Raw genomic sequence first — 18,874 nt, 5'->3', positions numbered from 1 at the left:
GATATGCAGTGAGCTATATACTGTTGCCTCCAAAACAGGAAGCACAAAGAATACTCTGAAGTACATGAAAAAATTTATATATTATGCTTTTTATCTGACCCTTTAAAAATTCTATTTTTGGTATACTTTATAAAATAGAGAATATAATTCTTTTTGGTAAGTAGTATAGATAAAATTTATAAATAATTATACACCGACATTACTGCTCAAGTTTTTATGATAAGGTTTGTGGTTAAAAATAAAGTGCATCATTGTGATTTTAAAAAAAGGCATAGAACACAGGCTCTGGGGCATGATGGCTCAGGGTGTAAATCTAAGCTCAGTCATACTGGGCAAGTTACTGAACCTCTCTGGTTTTTTTTTTTTTTTTTTTTAAATACAGTCCTTGTTTAGGTCAGATATAATGTATGTATAAAATACCAAGGACAATGCTTGATGCATAACAATTGTTCAATAAGTGGCAGCTGACAATTAATTTCTTGCTGCCCTAGGCAATTGCTTTTCATATCCTGAATGTGGCTTTATTTCAGTCCCAGATGAACAACAGTTCTAACTTGTAAGTAAATCCTTGTTTTTTGAGGGCTTTCTTTGCATACCCTCCTTCCTATCTGCCTACATTCATATTTGACAGCTAATTAACAACTGCATCAGAAAGGAGGCAGGAGAAAGCTAAGACAGAGACTTGAGTCCGTGTGAGCTTCTTAGGTTCCTGAAACTCATTCTTCAAGTTTGATGAAGCAGATTTTTAAATTAGTGACCCAAATGCAATTTCATGACATCAAGAGTTCCTTCATTAATTTCACTTCCATCGCTGGTACCAGTGATACGAAGTTTTTCGTATGAGCTGAAAATCAATGCTGAAATCATAATGTTCTATGTTAAGGGGAAAAATCATCTTTTTAAAATCTATGTCTACCAGGGAGGCCTGGTGGTACAGTGGTTACAAGTTCATCAGCAAAACAAAAGATTGGTAGTTCAAATCTACCAGCTGCTCCTTGGAAACTCTATGAGGCAGCTCTACTCTGTCCTACAGGGTCACTATGAGTCAGGATTGACTCGACGGCAGTGGGTTTGGGTTTTTTTTTTTTTTTTTGGAGGTGTTTACCAGCAAGTTTCCTGAAAACAGGCTTCCTTTAAAATCTAAGGATATTAAACCATTGCACATAAAAGTAGTGAAGACTGGATAACTAGCTCCTCAAATTAATACTTCATTTACCTAAGTTTCAGTCCATTGAACAAGTGATTCTAAAAGCAGGTAAAGAAAGAGACCAAAAAAAAAAAAAAGATTATTACTGACCAGCCACCTTCCTAGATGCTGCTGACATCCACTTAATTAGCATGGAAAACAAGCAAGCTACGAAATAAAAACAAATTAAAAAGGAAACAATAAGACAGTCACAGTAAGCCATCCGGTGACGCTGTTTGAAAACCTGAAGCCAGAAAATAATTTACAGAATTATGCAAAAGACTCTTATCACGAGGAATATGGTGAGGCCGTATGCGAGGATGGGAATGACATTTTATGAGATGAGCATCTGTCTGTTTCAGGACACAGTGCCAAACAGAAAATGAAAATGCAATCACATTGGGCTCTGCTCATGTATCTGCTACCTCTTTCAGGCCATTTAAAAGGTTCCTTTCCTGTCACAGCATATCACCCCGAAACGTTGGCCACACTGTTGATTTACCTGAGAGGCAGAGAAACACTACCATTCTGTGGAACAACACCTTGGCTAGGCTGTACCCTCTGAGACCCTGGGAAAGTTAGTTTTCAGTTTGCCCTCTTATTTCCTCCAACAGGGTACTAAGAGGTCTAACATTTGCTGTACGAGAAAACATACGAACAAATCAACCAAAGATTCTGACATCATCACTGCCCTATGAATCTGAAATGCTCTGGAGAGTCGGAAAAGTTCATAAACAGAGCTGACGGCCAGAGTAGAGCTCGTGGGATCTCCCTGTGGATTCATGCATGAGGACATGAGCATCGTTTTTCCAAAAGAATTTTGTTAGATCATCTTTGAGGCGGAGATAATAACAATAGCTCATACTTCATAGTTCTTCCTGTGTGCCAGACATAATTCTAAATGACTCACACACACACACACACACACACACACACACACACACACACAGAGGAGTGCACATGGAGGCTTCAGGAAATCCTTTGTTTAGACATCTATCTGACTGTCTAAGCAAAACAAAGTAAGCAACCCAGTTTCTTTAAAAAGGCTTGACATTTCTACGCTTTTAAATCAATGAATACTAACATCTGACACGTACTCTCCATACAGTGCTTAACTTGGGGGCTGAGGAATAAAGATTCTGGACGTAATGTCATGCCCACAGTACCCGCACGTCGTAAATGGACACTGGGATGAGAAGCAGGGAGATGTCCACACCCTGGGAGTCACCAGGGGACCAGACAGACAGAGTTCAGGGGCAAGCAGAGGGTAGGAAGGAAATCTCACACAATTCAGGAGCCTTGTGTTTTTCTGACAGCCATTGAGGAAAAGAGATTTAGATAAGGGAGAGGTTGAAACTATGGCAGAAATTATACTCTGAAAGTATCTGCAGATATTAAGTAGGCTCTGTCTGATATCTCCGTAATAGTTGAGAGTTGGCCAAACCTTAAAACTTCTATAAGAATATATAGGTTCTGGAAGACAGAAAATGAGATTTGAACCAGCAATCAGAAGTTACCTCATCTTTTCATCAAGATGGAAACGACATATTCCTTTCAACTTTCTTTGGTAGGTTTTCCTTGTTAGTAGGTAATAGAATCTCATGAAGATCATCAATTAAATTTCTGAGGCACATAAAAGCAATTATAACAGAGTGGGCTGGGGTCAGGCTCCTAACCACTCACAAGAGCCAACTGTTCAATTCTCAGGAATTTTGTGAGCCAGCTATCAAACACAGCCATTATTTAAAATTACATTATGTAGACCCATAATTAATTATATTAAAAACAAAAGTAATAAATACTTAAAACTTATCATTTCCTAATCATTTTACTGGAAACCCTGGTGGCATTGTGGTTAAGAGCTACGGCTGCTAACCAAAAGATTGGCAGTTTGAATTCACCAGGTGCTCCTTGGAAACCCTATGGGGCGGTTCTATTCTGTCCTTTAGGGTTGCTATGAGTTGGAATTGACTTGTCAGCAATGGGTTTGGTTTTTTAATTATTTTACTACATTTTACTATTATTGATGTTCTTGAAGCTATTTACAGCCACTGTATTCACACGGTAAACATACTATATAAGGGTGTGCTACTCAACGTCTCTTTCTAACCTCACATTCGGCGACGCCACATTGGTAACTTGAAACTGGCCATACTGTATTTACACCACAGAACTAGATGGACTACAAATCTGGGCTTCTTTTTCTCCCAGAGACCTGGTGTTAAACATTTGCCAGCAAACCACTGTGTTGGGGGGAGACAGTAGTGACATATAAGTGTTTACCATCTGGCAAGACAACCCACCAGAAATGCCAGTTTATGTCTTAGGCTCCTCAAAAGTTAAAAGGGTGAGCGCTGCAATTAGATTATAGGGTTCCATACCCCAGATGTGACATCTTAACAGCTATATAACCTTGGGTGTATTATAACATTCTAAATCTCAGTTTTCTCCTTTGTAGATTGGGGATAATAAACCGAAGTCATAGTGTTGTTGTGAAGATCAAATGAGCTAATACACATAAAATGCTTTGTAAAGTGCCGGTAAAAAAAACAGCGATTATTTCATCACAAATCAATGCTTTTCCACTGTTTTAAGAAAATCAGTAAAAGGAGCAACTGCCATCGTTCACCAGTGTTAACTGAAAAATAATTTGGGTTTTTTAAAAAATATTCTGTGACAGTCTCAAATCTACTTTATCATCTATGACCAAGCTGTAGGTTATACGAATTTTACATTGAAAATAATCACGGCATGTAACCAAGTATACCCTGCTTGGATCTTGCTCAGTGTAGTTTAGCTTTAAACTTGAAGGGATGTTACTAACGGGACTATCAGCACCTTCTCTAGTTTCTTCCAACATTGTCTTTCAAGACCATAAAGGAATTCCTTGGGAGGACTGGGAGGGTTCAACCAGAGAGTTCAAAAATGCATCAGAAGTTCAGACACTTTGGATCCAGAGTAGTCATCAGTAAGATTTATTGCCCCTTGAGAGGAATACCGACCACAGTAATTGATTTTGTCAAGTGTTCTTGACGTTAAAATCAACGGCAATCAATATCCACTTAATATTTACTGTCCAATGCCCAACTACTCCAAGAAAGAATTACCAACATGACTTTCTACAACCAGTAATTATGGACTTTGAAAATAGCCCATAAAAGCTCATGCTTCCGGTGGCCCAAAAGCACAACCTAAGTCAGATTTACCTTGTTACTCAGGTGGGCCACAGTCTCAATACTCTGAGGGCTACTCTACACAAAACGTTTCCATCTCCTACTATCTCTATACTGTGGTTTATGTGTTATCACTGAACCACAAACGCAAGCCTTTTTTAGAAACAAAGGCACTAAAAACAAAGAGCAAAGCGGGACAATATGAGGCAAGGGAAGTCCATTGGAGGTTTAAAGCCAAGAAGTAGCCAGAGCCTTTTAAGAAATGGGCTGATGCCTCAGGGACAATCAGTCCTTTCCTGTCTCTGAGCTTCTGAGTTCTTCATCTGTTTGATGAATGGTGTGGCTGGACTATGCCACCATCCTAATCCATCTCAGCAGAATCTCACACAAGTATCATGCTTCTTTTTGTTTTCACTTTATTCATTTAGGGATAAGGTTTACAACGAGAAGTTCCTTCAACTACTAATAGCAGAGAAGGAAGAATTATCAATGAGTTTCTAATTGCCCAAACCCATCCAGCAATATATTGACAACCACCAGTCCACTAAAGTTTCAAAAACCAAAATGGATTAGAATGTCAAATAAAAACTTGGTTTTCAGCTCATTTATTTCCAATCCCCAATCAAGGATGTGAAAATTACCAGCAACTCAGATGTTCCTAATACATCTAACGTCAGGGACTGCATCCTGGAGTAGTGAACCCCCAACTCTCGGTGGATTCCGGAACACTCGATGCAGGTCAGAATGCCCAGATTGGTGGAAAGCCACGTAGGATCTGCCAAAGAGAACAGGGTAAATTTGAGCTTGTGGTAAGTAGAGGGTCTGGGGTCAAAATTTTTTTCCTGAATAATTACTGAGCACAGAGTGTCCCAGAATTTTTTGACTCTTGACACAGTGGAACCTTCACTTATCCATGATTACTGCCAGGGTACACACAGTACACAGATCTGTGCCTGTCCAATCTCCCTCTCTTTCCTGCCCTTCCAGCTCCTCATCCTTCCATTCATTTATGAAGCACTCCTGAGTGCCAGGTACTGTGAGCACAAAAGTGAAGAAGACACAGTCCATGTACTCCAGTGACCATGGCTTCCTCAAGAACTGGTCCTGAACACAGACCACACTCATCACCAGCCTGATCACACCAGCAGAGTGGAATAAGAAAAAAACAAGAACCATCCAAATCAAGTACCATAAGGTAAAGAGATTTAAAACATACATGTCTGTATTTTCACAAAGGTGCTAGTCATAATCATGGCAAACATACACTAACCACTCATGATATACTCTGGGTTCAGCACTTTGGTAGTAGCAATAAAAGTTTACTTGCAAGGGATTCAGGAATTACAAAGCACTTCCACATAATATTTCACTCGACTCATACAAGAGCACCAAGAGATGAACAGGACAGGTGTTTTTATCTCAACTACATCGATTTTTGGGGAGCCCTGGTGGCGCAGTGGTTAAAGCACTCAGCTGCTAACCAAGAGGTTGGTGGTACAAACCCACCAGCCGCTCCGTGGGAGAAAGATGAGACAGTCTGCTTCCATAAGGATTTATAGCCTTGGAAACCCTATAGGGCAGTTCTACTCTGTCCTATAGGGTCGCTATGAGTTGGAATTGACTCGATGGCAGCAGGTTTGGTTTTGGTGTACAGATTTTCTACCTTCACAATGCTCAGAAAGGCTGAGGAATCTGCTCAATGTTGCAAGTGAGTGGCAGAGCCAGACTGTGGCCCTACATTCATCTGATTGCAAACTCATGCTTTCAATACGTCAGCGTTCCTCCTCAGAGCACAGTTACTTGCTCACTGAAGTATCCTCACTGCCTAGTACAGAGTCTGGCACATAGTCGGTGCTCAATAAATGCTTGAGAGGGGAATGCTGACTTTATGAAAAAATGGGGAATTCAAAATGAAATGTACTTGAACACATTATCACATCCCTAAGTCCAGTTCCCTTCAGAACTGTTTGTTGACCTTAGAAATTCATGGCAGGTAAATACGACAGCCTTGGTCACCAGATAATCATGAAGTTGTTTAAAATATGTTCACGTTATTAAGCATTATTTCATCCATGTTAGGAAATACTTCTCAGCATCTGTGTTTTCACTTCACCAGGCCTATTTTATTGCATCTTGTTTATAGCTGGTACACAGAATACATGTATATTACTTTATATCAAGTTTTTACCTCACTCATACTTGTCTTAGCATTTTAAAAGACCAATGTACGTGGCTCTGACTTCTATATGAATGAACAAAGCCCAAGTATTGTGTTGTCCTTATCTCTTCTCAAGGAAAAGCATGATTTACTACTTATCACTCCCCACCTCATCTCCTACCAGAAAAAAATCTCTTTCCAAGACCCCCCAGGATCTCGCCCAGGTGAAGGCCCCAAATATAGCCCTCAGGGTAAAAGGAACCTCGTGGCACTCATTAACTGTCCACTCCACTTCTGTTGTCTGTTTTCTAGGAAAACTGTAATAGAAGTAGAGGAATAAAAAAGCAACTGACCATTCTAGCTAAGCCAGGATCTCTCACTTTATAAATGCTCGGAAAAGGCTACTGCATAGCTCCCCTAACCATCCCCTGTCAACACCATTTGATCTTAATGAGACATGTACAACATTTACTTAAACTTTTAAAATACTAGCTGTGAAAATTTACAATATTGTGTGTTCATTAAAAATGAAGCTCCTAATATGCTTCATCGAAGGGCAAAAATAACCATCTGTTCACAGAATGCGACAGCTAGAAGGGACTTGGAAAAAATCCTAGACCAACTCCTTCACTTTACAAAGAGGAAAACCACCAAAAGTACGTCACTCTTCCAGGGTCAGAGAGCTAGACGGCAGCTTAAAGTTACTTCAGAGGTTCTAAAAAGTAATACAAAATGAGGATGGAGTAAGCCCAGGGGAAAAAAATCCATACCGCACTCAGCCAGCACAGTGACTGGATGACCTTGATTTCACCCTCACTGTGTCGTTCAGTTTTCATTTCTCAAAAAGCACTGAAATCTTTTGAGCTACATCAGGCCATCTTCACTCTGTCCTGTTCTGGGGGCCCGGCAGGCAAATACCTTCCCATCCCTTTTTCCCCACCGAAGTCTGCACACAGTTCATCAAGCATTTGTGTAATGGGATGGACTCAGGCCGAGCTGCACTTACTTCTGTGTTTGAATTGAAAGTGAAAATCAATGAATGAACTCTGTGAATTGGAATGGGATTTACAAATCCTAGAGCCCGGGCCGCCCCTGGGTCACCTGGTGCCCCGCAGTCACAGCACACATCATTGCCGGTCATCTTCTGGACTTCAGAGATGATCTCTTTAGTCAGTTCCTGGACAATGTTATTTTCTCCCGTGTTGTCATCTCCCTTAAAGGCATTGTTTAAAGCTTCTTCTTTGCTGTTTTGCAGCACAGACATCCATCTAGAAAAACAAAGGCAAAACTGTTATAAATCCCAAGAACAATTGCTAACTCCCTGTCTAAGGGCCCACTTCCAAATAACTCACATTTGACATTCCTGCTCATCTTCTGCTTGAAAGTGGTAGGTTCTGTCATCTGCACGACAAGAGGAATCTCATCAGCTGTGAGCCCAGACAGTAATCCATACACAATTCCAAAGGAAAGTGGTTTATAATTAACCTCAGAAATAATCTTAGCTCTCTGCTAGGAAATAAATGATTCGTATAAAATCAAGCACTCTCTCATGTCCTTCAAATGTCTACCTCTGCTCAGTATGTGTGGTTTTGCAATGCAAATTAATAAAGCTGTTAGTCCACCATTTGAGTATAAAAAGATGTAGCTTCCAAAGCTGAAGCTATTCAATGAAAACCATCACTAGACTTTCACAAGCTTTATTTTTTTTAACTTGCTGCAGAGTTGGCCCCAAAAAGTCATTGTTAAAGCCCTTTCAATAATAAAAGTGTTTTCTAAAGTAAATATCTTAGAAGTTTGCTGGCCCTCTTACAAAAGATTATGAGAAATTCTAAAAATAACATGCTACGGGAGACTTCTGTCACAAATACAGCTAAAGCAAGAGAATACTGTTAAATAATGATGGAATATAAAATATTACATTCATGCACAGCTGGCATCAGCGACATTTTAGAAGTGTGAGCTAGAATGCTGAGCCCCTTGGGTGGACACGAGAGAGGGAGGGTGCCACGTGAGCTATCGAACTCGGTATCATTTCTGTGGTATGCTTGCCCAAAAATGCAGAACTGCAGTCCAATCATGAGAAAACACAGGGAAACCCAAACTGAGAGGTATTTCACAAAATAACTTCAAAAAGTACCAAGGTCATGAAAGACTTCTGAGGAACCCTTATCGGCTGCAGGAATCTGATAAAATAAAAACTAAAATGCAATGTGAAATTCTGGAGAAAATCCTGAACAGTAAAAGAACATTAGTGGAAAAAATATTTACTGGTATAACATTAATACCAGTAAAATTAATAGCATTGTACCAACGTCAAATTCCTAGTTTTGATCACTGGCTGATAGTATGTACTATGAACTAGGGATAACTGTATACTAAGATGCTAACAATGAGAGGATGGTGAGTGGGAGATATACAGAAACTACTCCTTTTATAACTTTTCCATAAGTCTAAAATCAGCTCAAAATAAAAAAATATATTACATTTAAAACGCTAAAAAAAAAAAAAAAAAAGAGGAAGAGATCAAATGACAGGCAGTTTGATTCTGTCCTTGGGGATATACAATATATTTTTGCCCCTGAAGTGGTTTTTACACTCCTAAAAGTACTTTGATTGTTGCAACAATTTTTGGTGAGCTGACTATGAGAAGACTCAGGCCCAAAGGGGTTAAGAGACAAAAATGAACGTCGTCAGTGGCAGAAAATTCAGGTCTTCCAACTCCTGGTCCAATACTCTTTCTACTACACCATCCCATTTTTTTTTTTTAAATACCAAGGGAAGAGAACTACATCCTCTCTATCCTCACCCTGTTACTGAAAAGAGAAAGAGGGTTTAAAACAATTATTTCAAGTTCAGAAAAATGAACTTAACTTTGTGATCCAAATGTTAGCGACTGAGCCAAACTCAATTGTCCAAAGAAATATCTCCCCAGGTTTTGTAAAGAGAAGAGCAACACTGCTTTCTCCTGCTCCAAAGTACTGGCGCCATGTACAGCTTCACCTGGAGGAGGGCCCAGGAGGCAGGAGCTGTATCACCCAAGTCCCACTCGGGTGTTCTGGGCTCCTCACCCGGAAGGTTTGCTTAGTGGGTTACAGAGGACTTAGGAAGTGGTGATGATGGTAGGCAGTGCCAGGGGTCACTCAGCTGCTTCATGGTCAGACCACCAGGCACAGTTCACATAGAAAAATTAAGAAGACGAGGGGGAGCAAGCCCTGTACTTTGGCTAATTCTGTATTACAGTGTCTGAAAGTTGCAGAAGCGGTGGACAAGCCTCTTCGAAAACTTCCAAATAAGAATTTCCTCTAGTAGAGATTCTCAAGATGCCTATAAATAAGTTTCTAGTCCGCTTCAACTATGAGGGAGAGCAAAATCAAGAGGAGATGGTGGAGATGATCAGGGCCACTAATGTGATGATGATGGCTTGGGAAAGGCTGCTCCTCCAAGACCAAGGTTCTGGATCCAAGCTGACAACTAACTTGCTGTGTGGACCTGTGATGGTCACCCCCTCTGCGCTCCATCTTACCCAGGGCACTAACCCAGATCACCTCAAAATTCTCATGCACTTTCCATCCCCCCTATGATGACTGTGTGATTCTAGGACAAGGGCTCAGGACTTGAATTTGAAAAGAGTAGGACTAGTCTGAGGGCAAGAGAGTCAACTAAGTTCCCAGAAGTGCTGGCCTTGTCACAGAAACTCTGGAGCCTTGCGAACATTCTCCTTGAGGCTGTCCCATTGATCGGAATGGGGAAACCCTGTGTAGGAGGAGGAATGGTAAAAGGGATCTTACAGGGCAATATTTGAAGCCAACCAGTCAGTCTGTCCTCCTCTGGGCTCTCTAGGCAGATCCCAGTGATGGCTTTACAAAGTGAAGATTTAAAAAAAAAAAAATGTTGCCATTGAGAAGATTCCAACTCATGGTGACCCTATAGGACAGAGCAGAACTGTCCCATAGGGTTTCTATGGAGCGGCTGGTGGATTCAAACTACTGACCTTTAGGTTAGTGGCCGAGCTCTCAACCACTGTGTCACCAGGGCTCTGAAGATTAGAAGGAATGGGCGATTCCTGGGATGCTCGGTGTGCCCACACCTAAAACATCATCCTCACTGTCTATGGTGTGGACTGATCTTTATTTCCCCACTCACAACTGTTTTAAGGGCTTGAAGAGGTCTTGGTGATCACTCATTCCACTAGCCTGGTCAGCAGGCAGAGGAAGAATCTACCTACTGGGAGAGGTAAAGAAATTTTCTCATGAGCCAGCAGAACCAGATCCTGCGCACAAGCTCCCCAACTTCTCAGGATGCTCATTACTTTAGGGCTTTTACCACTCACCATGCATTGTTTCCCTTTAAGATTCTTTTGAGGTGTCTCACAGGTCTCCAAGTATCCCCTGTAGTAACTCAAGCCTATATAGCACCACAACAAAGCATTTTACAGCAAATACTCCTGGAGGAGTGACACCCTTCAAAAGCCAGCTGAGGAGGGAAATTTGTAGGGCTGGGATTCATTTTACCCTCTGAGGGATAAGCAATGAAGGAGGAGAGGTAAGAGCTTGTCTCAAAGTTGACAATGGACTCTGGCAAATTTACAACAGTGCCTCAAACCAGACTCGGTAGGCCCTTCCGGATATCTTAAGCTTAAAAAAAAAAAAAAAGCTTAAAGACCTTACTTAAAGGTTATTTACGATGCTTTAAACATAAACAGAATCTTGGATAAACGTCAGTTTGCCACAGTGTTTACATGTAACCAGATTTACACAGAACCACTCTCACACATTTAAGCAATGTAGTAATTCATGTTTGGTTTGTTTAAAAAAACAGAGAATTCTAATTATGCACATTTTACTATCTACCTATTCTCCTTGGTGACTGACACACTGCTGAAGATATGAAGGTTACGGCCCAACTACCATTACTGAACATTCTGATCAAAGATTCTATAAAATACTGATCAAAAGGGGGAAAAAATACAGAACAGAATTTCAAATTCCCATGGAACCCGGACTTTCAGGAGCCATTGATGCTGGATGAACCCCTGAAAACTACTGCCCTAAGATAATCTTTAAACCTGAAACCAAAAAAATCCCCCGAAGTCTTCTTTAAGCCAAACAATAGCTTAATTAGTAAAGAATGTCTGCCTTGAGCATTGTGTTCTTCTAAGAACTATCTATATGGGACCAAATTGACCACAGCAACTCAAAAGATGAGACAGGAAACTTAGGGGGCAGTGAGTTTATGTTAATGGGGGGGGGATAATTTGAAAAAGGAGGGTGAGAATGGTTGCATAATTTAGAGAATGTAATCAATGTCACTGAACTGTACATGTAGAAATCGTTGAACTACTGATTGTTCTGCTGTGTATATTCTCAACAACCACAACAAAAACTAAAATAAATCATAAGAAAAAACTGTATAGATTGGGGCATATTTTGGAATTGTTTTGAAGTCTAAAAAAAAAAAAATGCTTCTGTACATATGGTGTCTAATCTGGGGTCTCCCTACAAGTGGTTGCTGGAGGTGACTAGATGGCAAGTTAAGGGGAAGTGCTTGCATCTAACTCCATATGGTGTGCAAAACAGTTAGGCTTGGTTAGCTATTAAGCGCTCATCACTTACTAAAGGGCGGTTTTACTATTAGAGGAACACATTTTTATTGTTTATTAAGGGTTATTTCAGAAAAATGAAAGGCCTAACATTCTCCGAACATTCCCTAGACACTGGTTCTCAACGTTTTACAACATCTTAGGTGAATGAAGGGTCTGAGAGAAAGCTTTGATGAGAAGCGATAAATGAATCTGTGGATCTTAGTAGACTGACCAGGGACAGGGAGTTAGAGGCATGAAAAGATAATTTTTGTTTTACAGATCAGTCTAGAGTATGAAGAACAGAACAAGCAATACATACACCCTTTCCACACAGCACACTGCTCAATACCCCCCTACAGCTTAATACAGTGTGAAGAGAGCAAAGATAAACCATTGCGGTCCTCAGTTTCATCACCTAGTAAAATGGGCATAATGATAATTTCCTCCCACGTTTGCTGTGAACATTGACTTACATAATAAATTAGTTCCTGGCTTTCAATAATACAATTCGACAAATATTTTAAAAACCAGCTACTCCCTGCTCAGGGTTACTGAGGCAAATGAGAGAAGACCCATCTTCCTAAAACTCATAGTACAGTATTTTCCTCTATAAGTGTAGCTCTTGTGCTCAAATCCGTAGTGACTGCCTTTTGGAAGGGGAGACTGGCCCCTTTCCTTCCCCTCAAAATGAGGCCCCGCCACATAAACCTGACAAGAACAAAGGGTTTATCTCATTTTCTTGAAGATATCACTAGCCCTTTTCCTTGCATTAGGGGGTTCTGGATAAGTATTTGCCACAATTAATGATTTAGAGGTGATTCTTTTGTGTATGTCAGGAGGAAAAAAAAAAAAAAAGGCACTCAGAAGCAGAAGAAACTAGTTTTGTGGTGGGGAAAATAAAACAATTTTAAAAAATAAGTCTCAAGGGCTACAGTAAAGAACTTGTCACTTTAGTTTTATAGCATTTCTAAGATCACTCCAATTATGGAAGCATTTAAAAGTAGAATTTTGCATTTTTTTAAAAAGCAGAAGGGATTTTAGGCTCGAGGAAAACCTACGTGAAATAAGGTCAAAACACTTTTTCTCCTCCGGGTTTGTCTTCACTTGGCAGGTTAACAGGTTGAGCTTCGCAGGGGGGCGGTTAGGCTGTTCAAAAAAAAAAAAAGGTTATGGGTGGTAAGGAATGGAAAAATCATATAGTATCATTACTCATTAAAATACACCAAGATCAGATTTTTTACTAGTTTGCAAAGATGGCTTTTGGAAGTCAGATTTATCTAGGGAGCCACATTACAGCATGTCTTCCACTGTAGGCTCCAAGGAGGCAACTCCCTGTCCCTGCATGGAGCTCAAACCCACCCAGACAGGAGGGACAGCTGACGCCCAGCTCTGAGGTCAATGGCAGTGGCCTCCCTAAGATCAAAATGGTCCTGACATTTGGGCCTGATTTCTACTCCTGACACAGGCTGTTTGATGGATGACCTGGACAGCCAGCTCAATTTCTGGTGAACTTCTGAGTGTAAATACTCGTTTCCATGGAAAAGTAATCTCAGAGGACAAAAATGACAGAGAAATAATTTTCTCCACTCTCTGAAGTGGTGAAAAATAATAGATTCATATTTCTGGAGTCTAAAAAGCCAACCATCACTGTCACTGAAGTTTCAACAAAACACGCCTCTTCACATACATAGCTCTCCACTCGACACCCCACCCAATGTTTACAAGAGATCACAACACATTTCTGTCTAAAAAAAACCCAAAATTAGTACAAAAAAGCAAAGGCCAAAAAGATAAGAAGATAATTTAAGGGAAAAAAAATTCTGAACAGCAAAACACTTCACAGAAATCCTGGAGAAATCTCCAAATATGAATGGGCTTATCTTACCGACCTCGCAAGTTGCCAAATGAAAGATGGAATTAAAATGCCTTAAACTTCAAACTGTTGTTCACCATTTCCCGTAGCTACCAGCTGCTTCAAGACACCGTAAAAGCCTGGATTTTAGATCCCTCCAGATACTCACACATATGCGCATACACCTGGGAAGGCCTATTAAGACCCTCATGTATTTTCTCTCCTCTGCTAATGGGGGAAGGGCGTGAGGTGAGAGATGAAGGCAGTCTCCATTAACGCCGGACAATCCTTGTACTATGAACAATTTAGGTTTGATAAAAGAAGTCTGGATAAGCAGGAATAAGTAATATTATACTAGACTCTCCTAGTTTGTAGCTGTGTGGATGACATCTCCTATATAGACCAGTAGCAGCTGCCACTGAGTCAATTCTGACTCATGGTGACCCCATGTGTGTCGGGGTAGCACTGTGCTCCATAGGGTTTTCAATGGCTGATTTTTCAGAAGTAGATCACCCCTAGGCAGACTCACCTCGAACCTCTAGGTTAGCAGCAGAGCATGTTAACATTTGCACCACCAGGGAGTCCCTCCTATATAGAAGTCACTAGGTAGTCTCCATAGTCTAGGTACCTAACAGAATTCCTGCATCACCAGAAACTAAAAGAAAGATTCCAAACTCTGCTTAATCTAGGAAACCCTGCCAGTGTCAAGTAAAAGCACCATCAATTTTAGACCTTTACCAGTAGGATTACCTGGCTCACCCAGGAATCCATATACCAAATGATAAATTTCTACAGTGACAAGGAGCCCACGCCATGTATGCAAAATGGGCGTACAGCCCATATGAAGTCTTTGTCTCTTCTGTTATCTACCTGTGATCACACAACTCTATGTATATAATCTTTAGGTAAAGTTCCTGGTCTAGTTCCAAACTGCTTGTACCCATTAAGTCTTGAGCAGTAAAACAGGTTAGTGCATTTTGATGAATACAGAAACACTTCTATGGACAAGATGATGATTCTGAATAACGATAACTGCTGTATTTAGTCAGCTATTGCTACTATTACGTGCTTATAGGAGGCGAGTGCTGTTCTAAGCATTTTTTCATGAAGTAACTAATTTAATTTTCCTAACTGCCCTTTGGGAAACTCTGGTGGCGTGGTGGTTAAGTGCTACGGCTGTTAACCAAAGGGTCAGCAGTTCGAATCCACCAGGCGCTTCTTGGAAACTCTATGGGGCAGTTCTACTCTGTCCTGTAGGGTCGCTATGAGTCGGAGTCGGCTTGACAGCACTGGGTTTGGTTTTTTGGTTAACTGCCCTTTGAGGTAGGGACTATTTCAATTTTACAAGATAAAGAAACTGGCCCTGACAGACTAAAGAATTCGATCAAGGTTGTACAACTCGGGAACAGTAAAGCCAGGATTCAAACAAGGCAGGCTGGCTTCCAAGCCCAAGCTCTTAACCACCTAGTTCTGTTGCCTTCTGCATGAATATACGTGGAAGGCAGAGTTATTTACCTTGACTTATCTTTAAAGTTACTTTTTGTGTAGCACATTATCTCAATTTGAATTACTACCACCCTTTCTTCCTCTCCACTCGCAACCTGTATTCTTTTTCACTCTTGCACGGGGAAAATTGTTCATTCTTTATTGAGAAAACCACCACCAGAGATTTTTGACTTCAGAGCTTATGGACACCACAAAATATAGAAAAATATTCCAAGTCTTTATTTGAACTAGGAATGATGATAAAGGCATCTGTGGCTGCATATTATAAATGACAATCATAAGAATGGGTCCACAAAACATACAGGCTGACAGACTTAATTGGTATCATCTATTCTAAAATTTACATTAATAACTGTTTACTATTTGTTCAGATTAAGTATCAACTGACGGTAAAGCTATAAAAAAAACTTACAGGAGAATATTTTTAAAATGAGAATATGCTATCCATTAAATTTCCTCCCCGCTGCAATTTGGGGGGAAAAAAAATGGTGTTGCCATTTAATTAAGCTATAGAACCAAAGGAAACCCTGAAGGCATAGTGGTTAAGAGCTAGGGCTGCTCACCAAAAGGCTGGCAGTTCAAATCTATGAGGTGCTCCTTGGAAACTCTATGGGGCCGTTCTGTTCTGTCCTTTAGGGTCGCTATGAGTTGGAATTGACCCAATGGCAATGGGTTTGATTCTTCTGGCTACAGAACCAAAAGCTGGTTGCTGTCGAGTTGATTCTGACTCATAGTGACCCTACAGGACAAAGGAGAACTGCCCCGTATGGTTTCCAATGAGCAACTGGTGAATTTGAACTGTTGAGTTTTTAGTTAACAACCAAGCTCTTAACCACTGTACCACCAGGAATCCAGCTTTAGAACAGATGTGTCCAATTCACCAGATTTTAGTATTCCCTAAGAACCTAATTTGAGAACCCTGCTTTAGTAAGATAAAAAATTCAGGAAGAAGAGGAAAAAAAAGATCTTACAGACCTAGTGTTTGTTGTGAAGTCATGGATTAGCAGTGGTTCTGCCATTTTAATCATGCCATTTCTATTTTCTCCCAATTTGTCAGGCCTTTAGAAGGAAGTTTGTATTCTTCTTTCTGCATGATTAATGATACTTTTTTAAAAAAATTTTTAGATTGTGTAAGAGCCAGTGGACATTTCTTCCAGCTTAACACAGTCCCTAGCCTTTGATGATGTGGTCATGCTATGAAATTGGCAAAGAGGATACCTAATTAGAGTTATTTCGTCTCCAGAATCACTCCTTCTCAGTGCCAAAAAACAAAATTAGCCTTGGCTAATGCGGAATACTAAGTTAGGCTTCCACAAAATTCAACCCTGGATGTTTTCATTACCCAAATGCTGGGGGGAGCAAATACAACAATTTCGTTTTCCAAAGGCTGCTGGGCTTTCTGGGAAGGTTTTTCCTAAGAGTACAAATACACCTTGTGATTCCATTTCTTAAAGACCTGATGCTCGGTGTGTACCAGATACTGCTTGTAGATCCCCATTTTTCAGTCAAGTCTGGGAAAAATCGCCCTTTCTCCCTGACAGTTAATGAATGTACTTAGGGAAATGCTGGCTATGTGCGTGATCTACGCAAGGAAACAAAACAGATAAGGGGGTCTCTCAACGGTCTTTCATGGTGTAGGTTCACTCATGTCGCCACATACGGACACTGCAGATGCACTGATATGGAGAGGTCTCCCAGTTTCTTACTTACTGAGTACAAAGAGTAACAGGGAAAGGAGGGAGAGGAAAGAAGTACTCAGCAAACAAACGGAAGGCTGCTAAATTAACCTACTTGCAATATTCCTTGCAAGGCAGTGGTGCAGTTGACCAGAACAGTGCCCACCTGCCACCCCTCCAGGCTACAGCAGGCAATACTGCTTCCAAGAGCTCCCTGCCCAGGCTGCTAAAGGCAGACAGTGGAGATTCCCTAGAGAGGATTTCCCATGCCAACTCAGAGCAACCTTATTAAATATACAAGCTGTGTGACAAGCTGAGTTGTCAGCATCCTAGTGAAGCTAGTTATGGCTGTACTATCTGCCAAAAACCGAGGCAACCCATCAAAATTTAAAGATAACTTGGCCCATGTCTTTGAGAGGGAGCCCAAGCAATGACAGTGACTTGAACCAAAGTTAATGTTGTTGGCAAAGGATCACCAGGCTTGTTTTTATTTCTGTCATGGTGGGGAACCACTCTCGTTGGCTTAAGCTGAGGCCCTGGGTCTAGAAAACAAAACAAAGAAACCAAACCCGTTGCCATGGAGTTGATTCCGACACATAGCAACCCCGTAGGGTTCCCAAGGCTGTCATCTTTACAGAAGCAGACTGCCACACCCTTCTCCTGTGGAGAAACTAGTGGGTTTGAACCACCAACCTTTTGGTTAGCAGCCGAGAGCTTAACCGCTGTACCACCAGGGTCTAGAGGTACACTTTAATGAGGCAAATATACCAAATGACTTTAGAAACGTACTCTGTAAAACAAGCACAAAATGAAACTTACCCTTATTTTATGACATTTCTGCACTGAGGCAGTAAACCTGAGTTAAAACAAATACCCCAAATGGAAAATGATTTGAAAGGAAAGCAAACTACAGAATCACAGGTGTTTTAGAGCAGGGAGAGAGCTGATAACCATCCAGTCTAACACTTCCAAGTTTAAAGATAAGTGATAGCTAAGTAGGTTTGCTTCCCATAGTCCCTAACACTCATACCCAGGCACACATATATATCTATATGGAAAGAAGGTTACAGCAGGATCCACACTGCATGGCCCCAGGAGTGAGATGCTGATCCTAAGTCCAGCAAAAACTGATTTTCTGGAAAAGAGAAATGACCTTTATTTGCCCTCTCCTAAGCCAGAGGTCCTCAAGAGGGCCCTACAGACTAGGTTATGTTAGCTCTATTTTCTCTCTCCCTACCAATAAGTGGAACCAATAAAGATGAAGTGACCCCCAGTGGAACACACTCTTTACTGCAGTGACATCCACCAAATCGGGTTTTACTGTTTTCTTGCTCATAAGTACTGGGAAGGGCTGCTTCCCTGGAACCCACTTTGAGCAATGGCCTTTTTATAAGTGTCTGACAAGCCAGTCTGTGCTCCCCATACAGTTGTGCCTTTCATCAGGAAGGGAAACACTCACAATGTCTCAAAAATGAACTCACACTCAACAATGTCTACTAGCCCACATGGTTTTCACCAAATCCTGTCATACCAGGTGAGGTGATAATATGCCTAATGCCACTGTGGAAAAGAACACTGTGGTGTGAATAAAGGGCTATGTTTGTAACTGTGATTAAAATTCCCAGCGCCTGAAAGCTAGATTAGTAAATAATTTTACTCTGACTGGTTTCTTTAATAGGCTCAACACACCATGGCCCAAGGCTAGGGTTTGTGGGCTCAATTTTCTTGCATGGGCTCTTACA

The 18,874-nt window shown here is 40.9% G+C and overlaps 1 protein-coding gene across 3 annotated transcripts in view; it reads right to left on the bottom strand.

The window, feature by feature from the left end:
* Positions 1-18,874, bottom strand: part of ASAP2 (ArfGAP with SH3 domain, ankyrin repeat and PH domain 2) — a 222,682-nt gene that overhangs the window by 38,881 nt on the left and 164,927 nt on the right. For all 3 annotated transcript variants that reach the window (XM_049904584.1, XM_049904585.1, XM_049904583.1), the window contains exons 12-15: positions 13,157-13,244; positions 7,870-7,918; positions 7,619-7,785; positions 5,001-5,134 (exon numbers count right to left, since the gene is read on the bottom strand). In XM_049904584.1, the coding sequence (XP_049760541.1) occupies positions 5,001-5,134; positions 7,619-7,785; positions 7,870-7,918; positions 13,157-13,244 (438 nt within the window). The remainder of the gene's footprint in view (positions 1-5,000; positions 5,135-7,618; positions 7,786-7,869; positions 7,919-13,156; positions 13,245-18,874) is intronic.

Source organism: Elephas maximus, chromosome 12 (assembly GCF_024166365.1).
Source record: "Elephas maximus indicus isolate mEleMax1 chromosome 12, mEleMax1 primary haplotype, whole genome shotgun sequence".
NCBI lineage: Eukaryota > Metazoa > Chordata > Mammalia > Proboscidea > Elephantidae > Elephas > Elephas maximus.
This window is presented reverse-complemented; position numbering and strand designations above follow the sequence as displayed.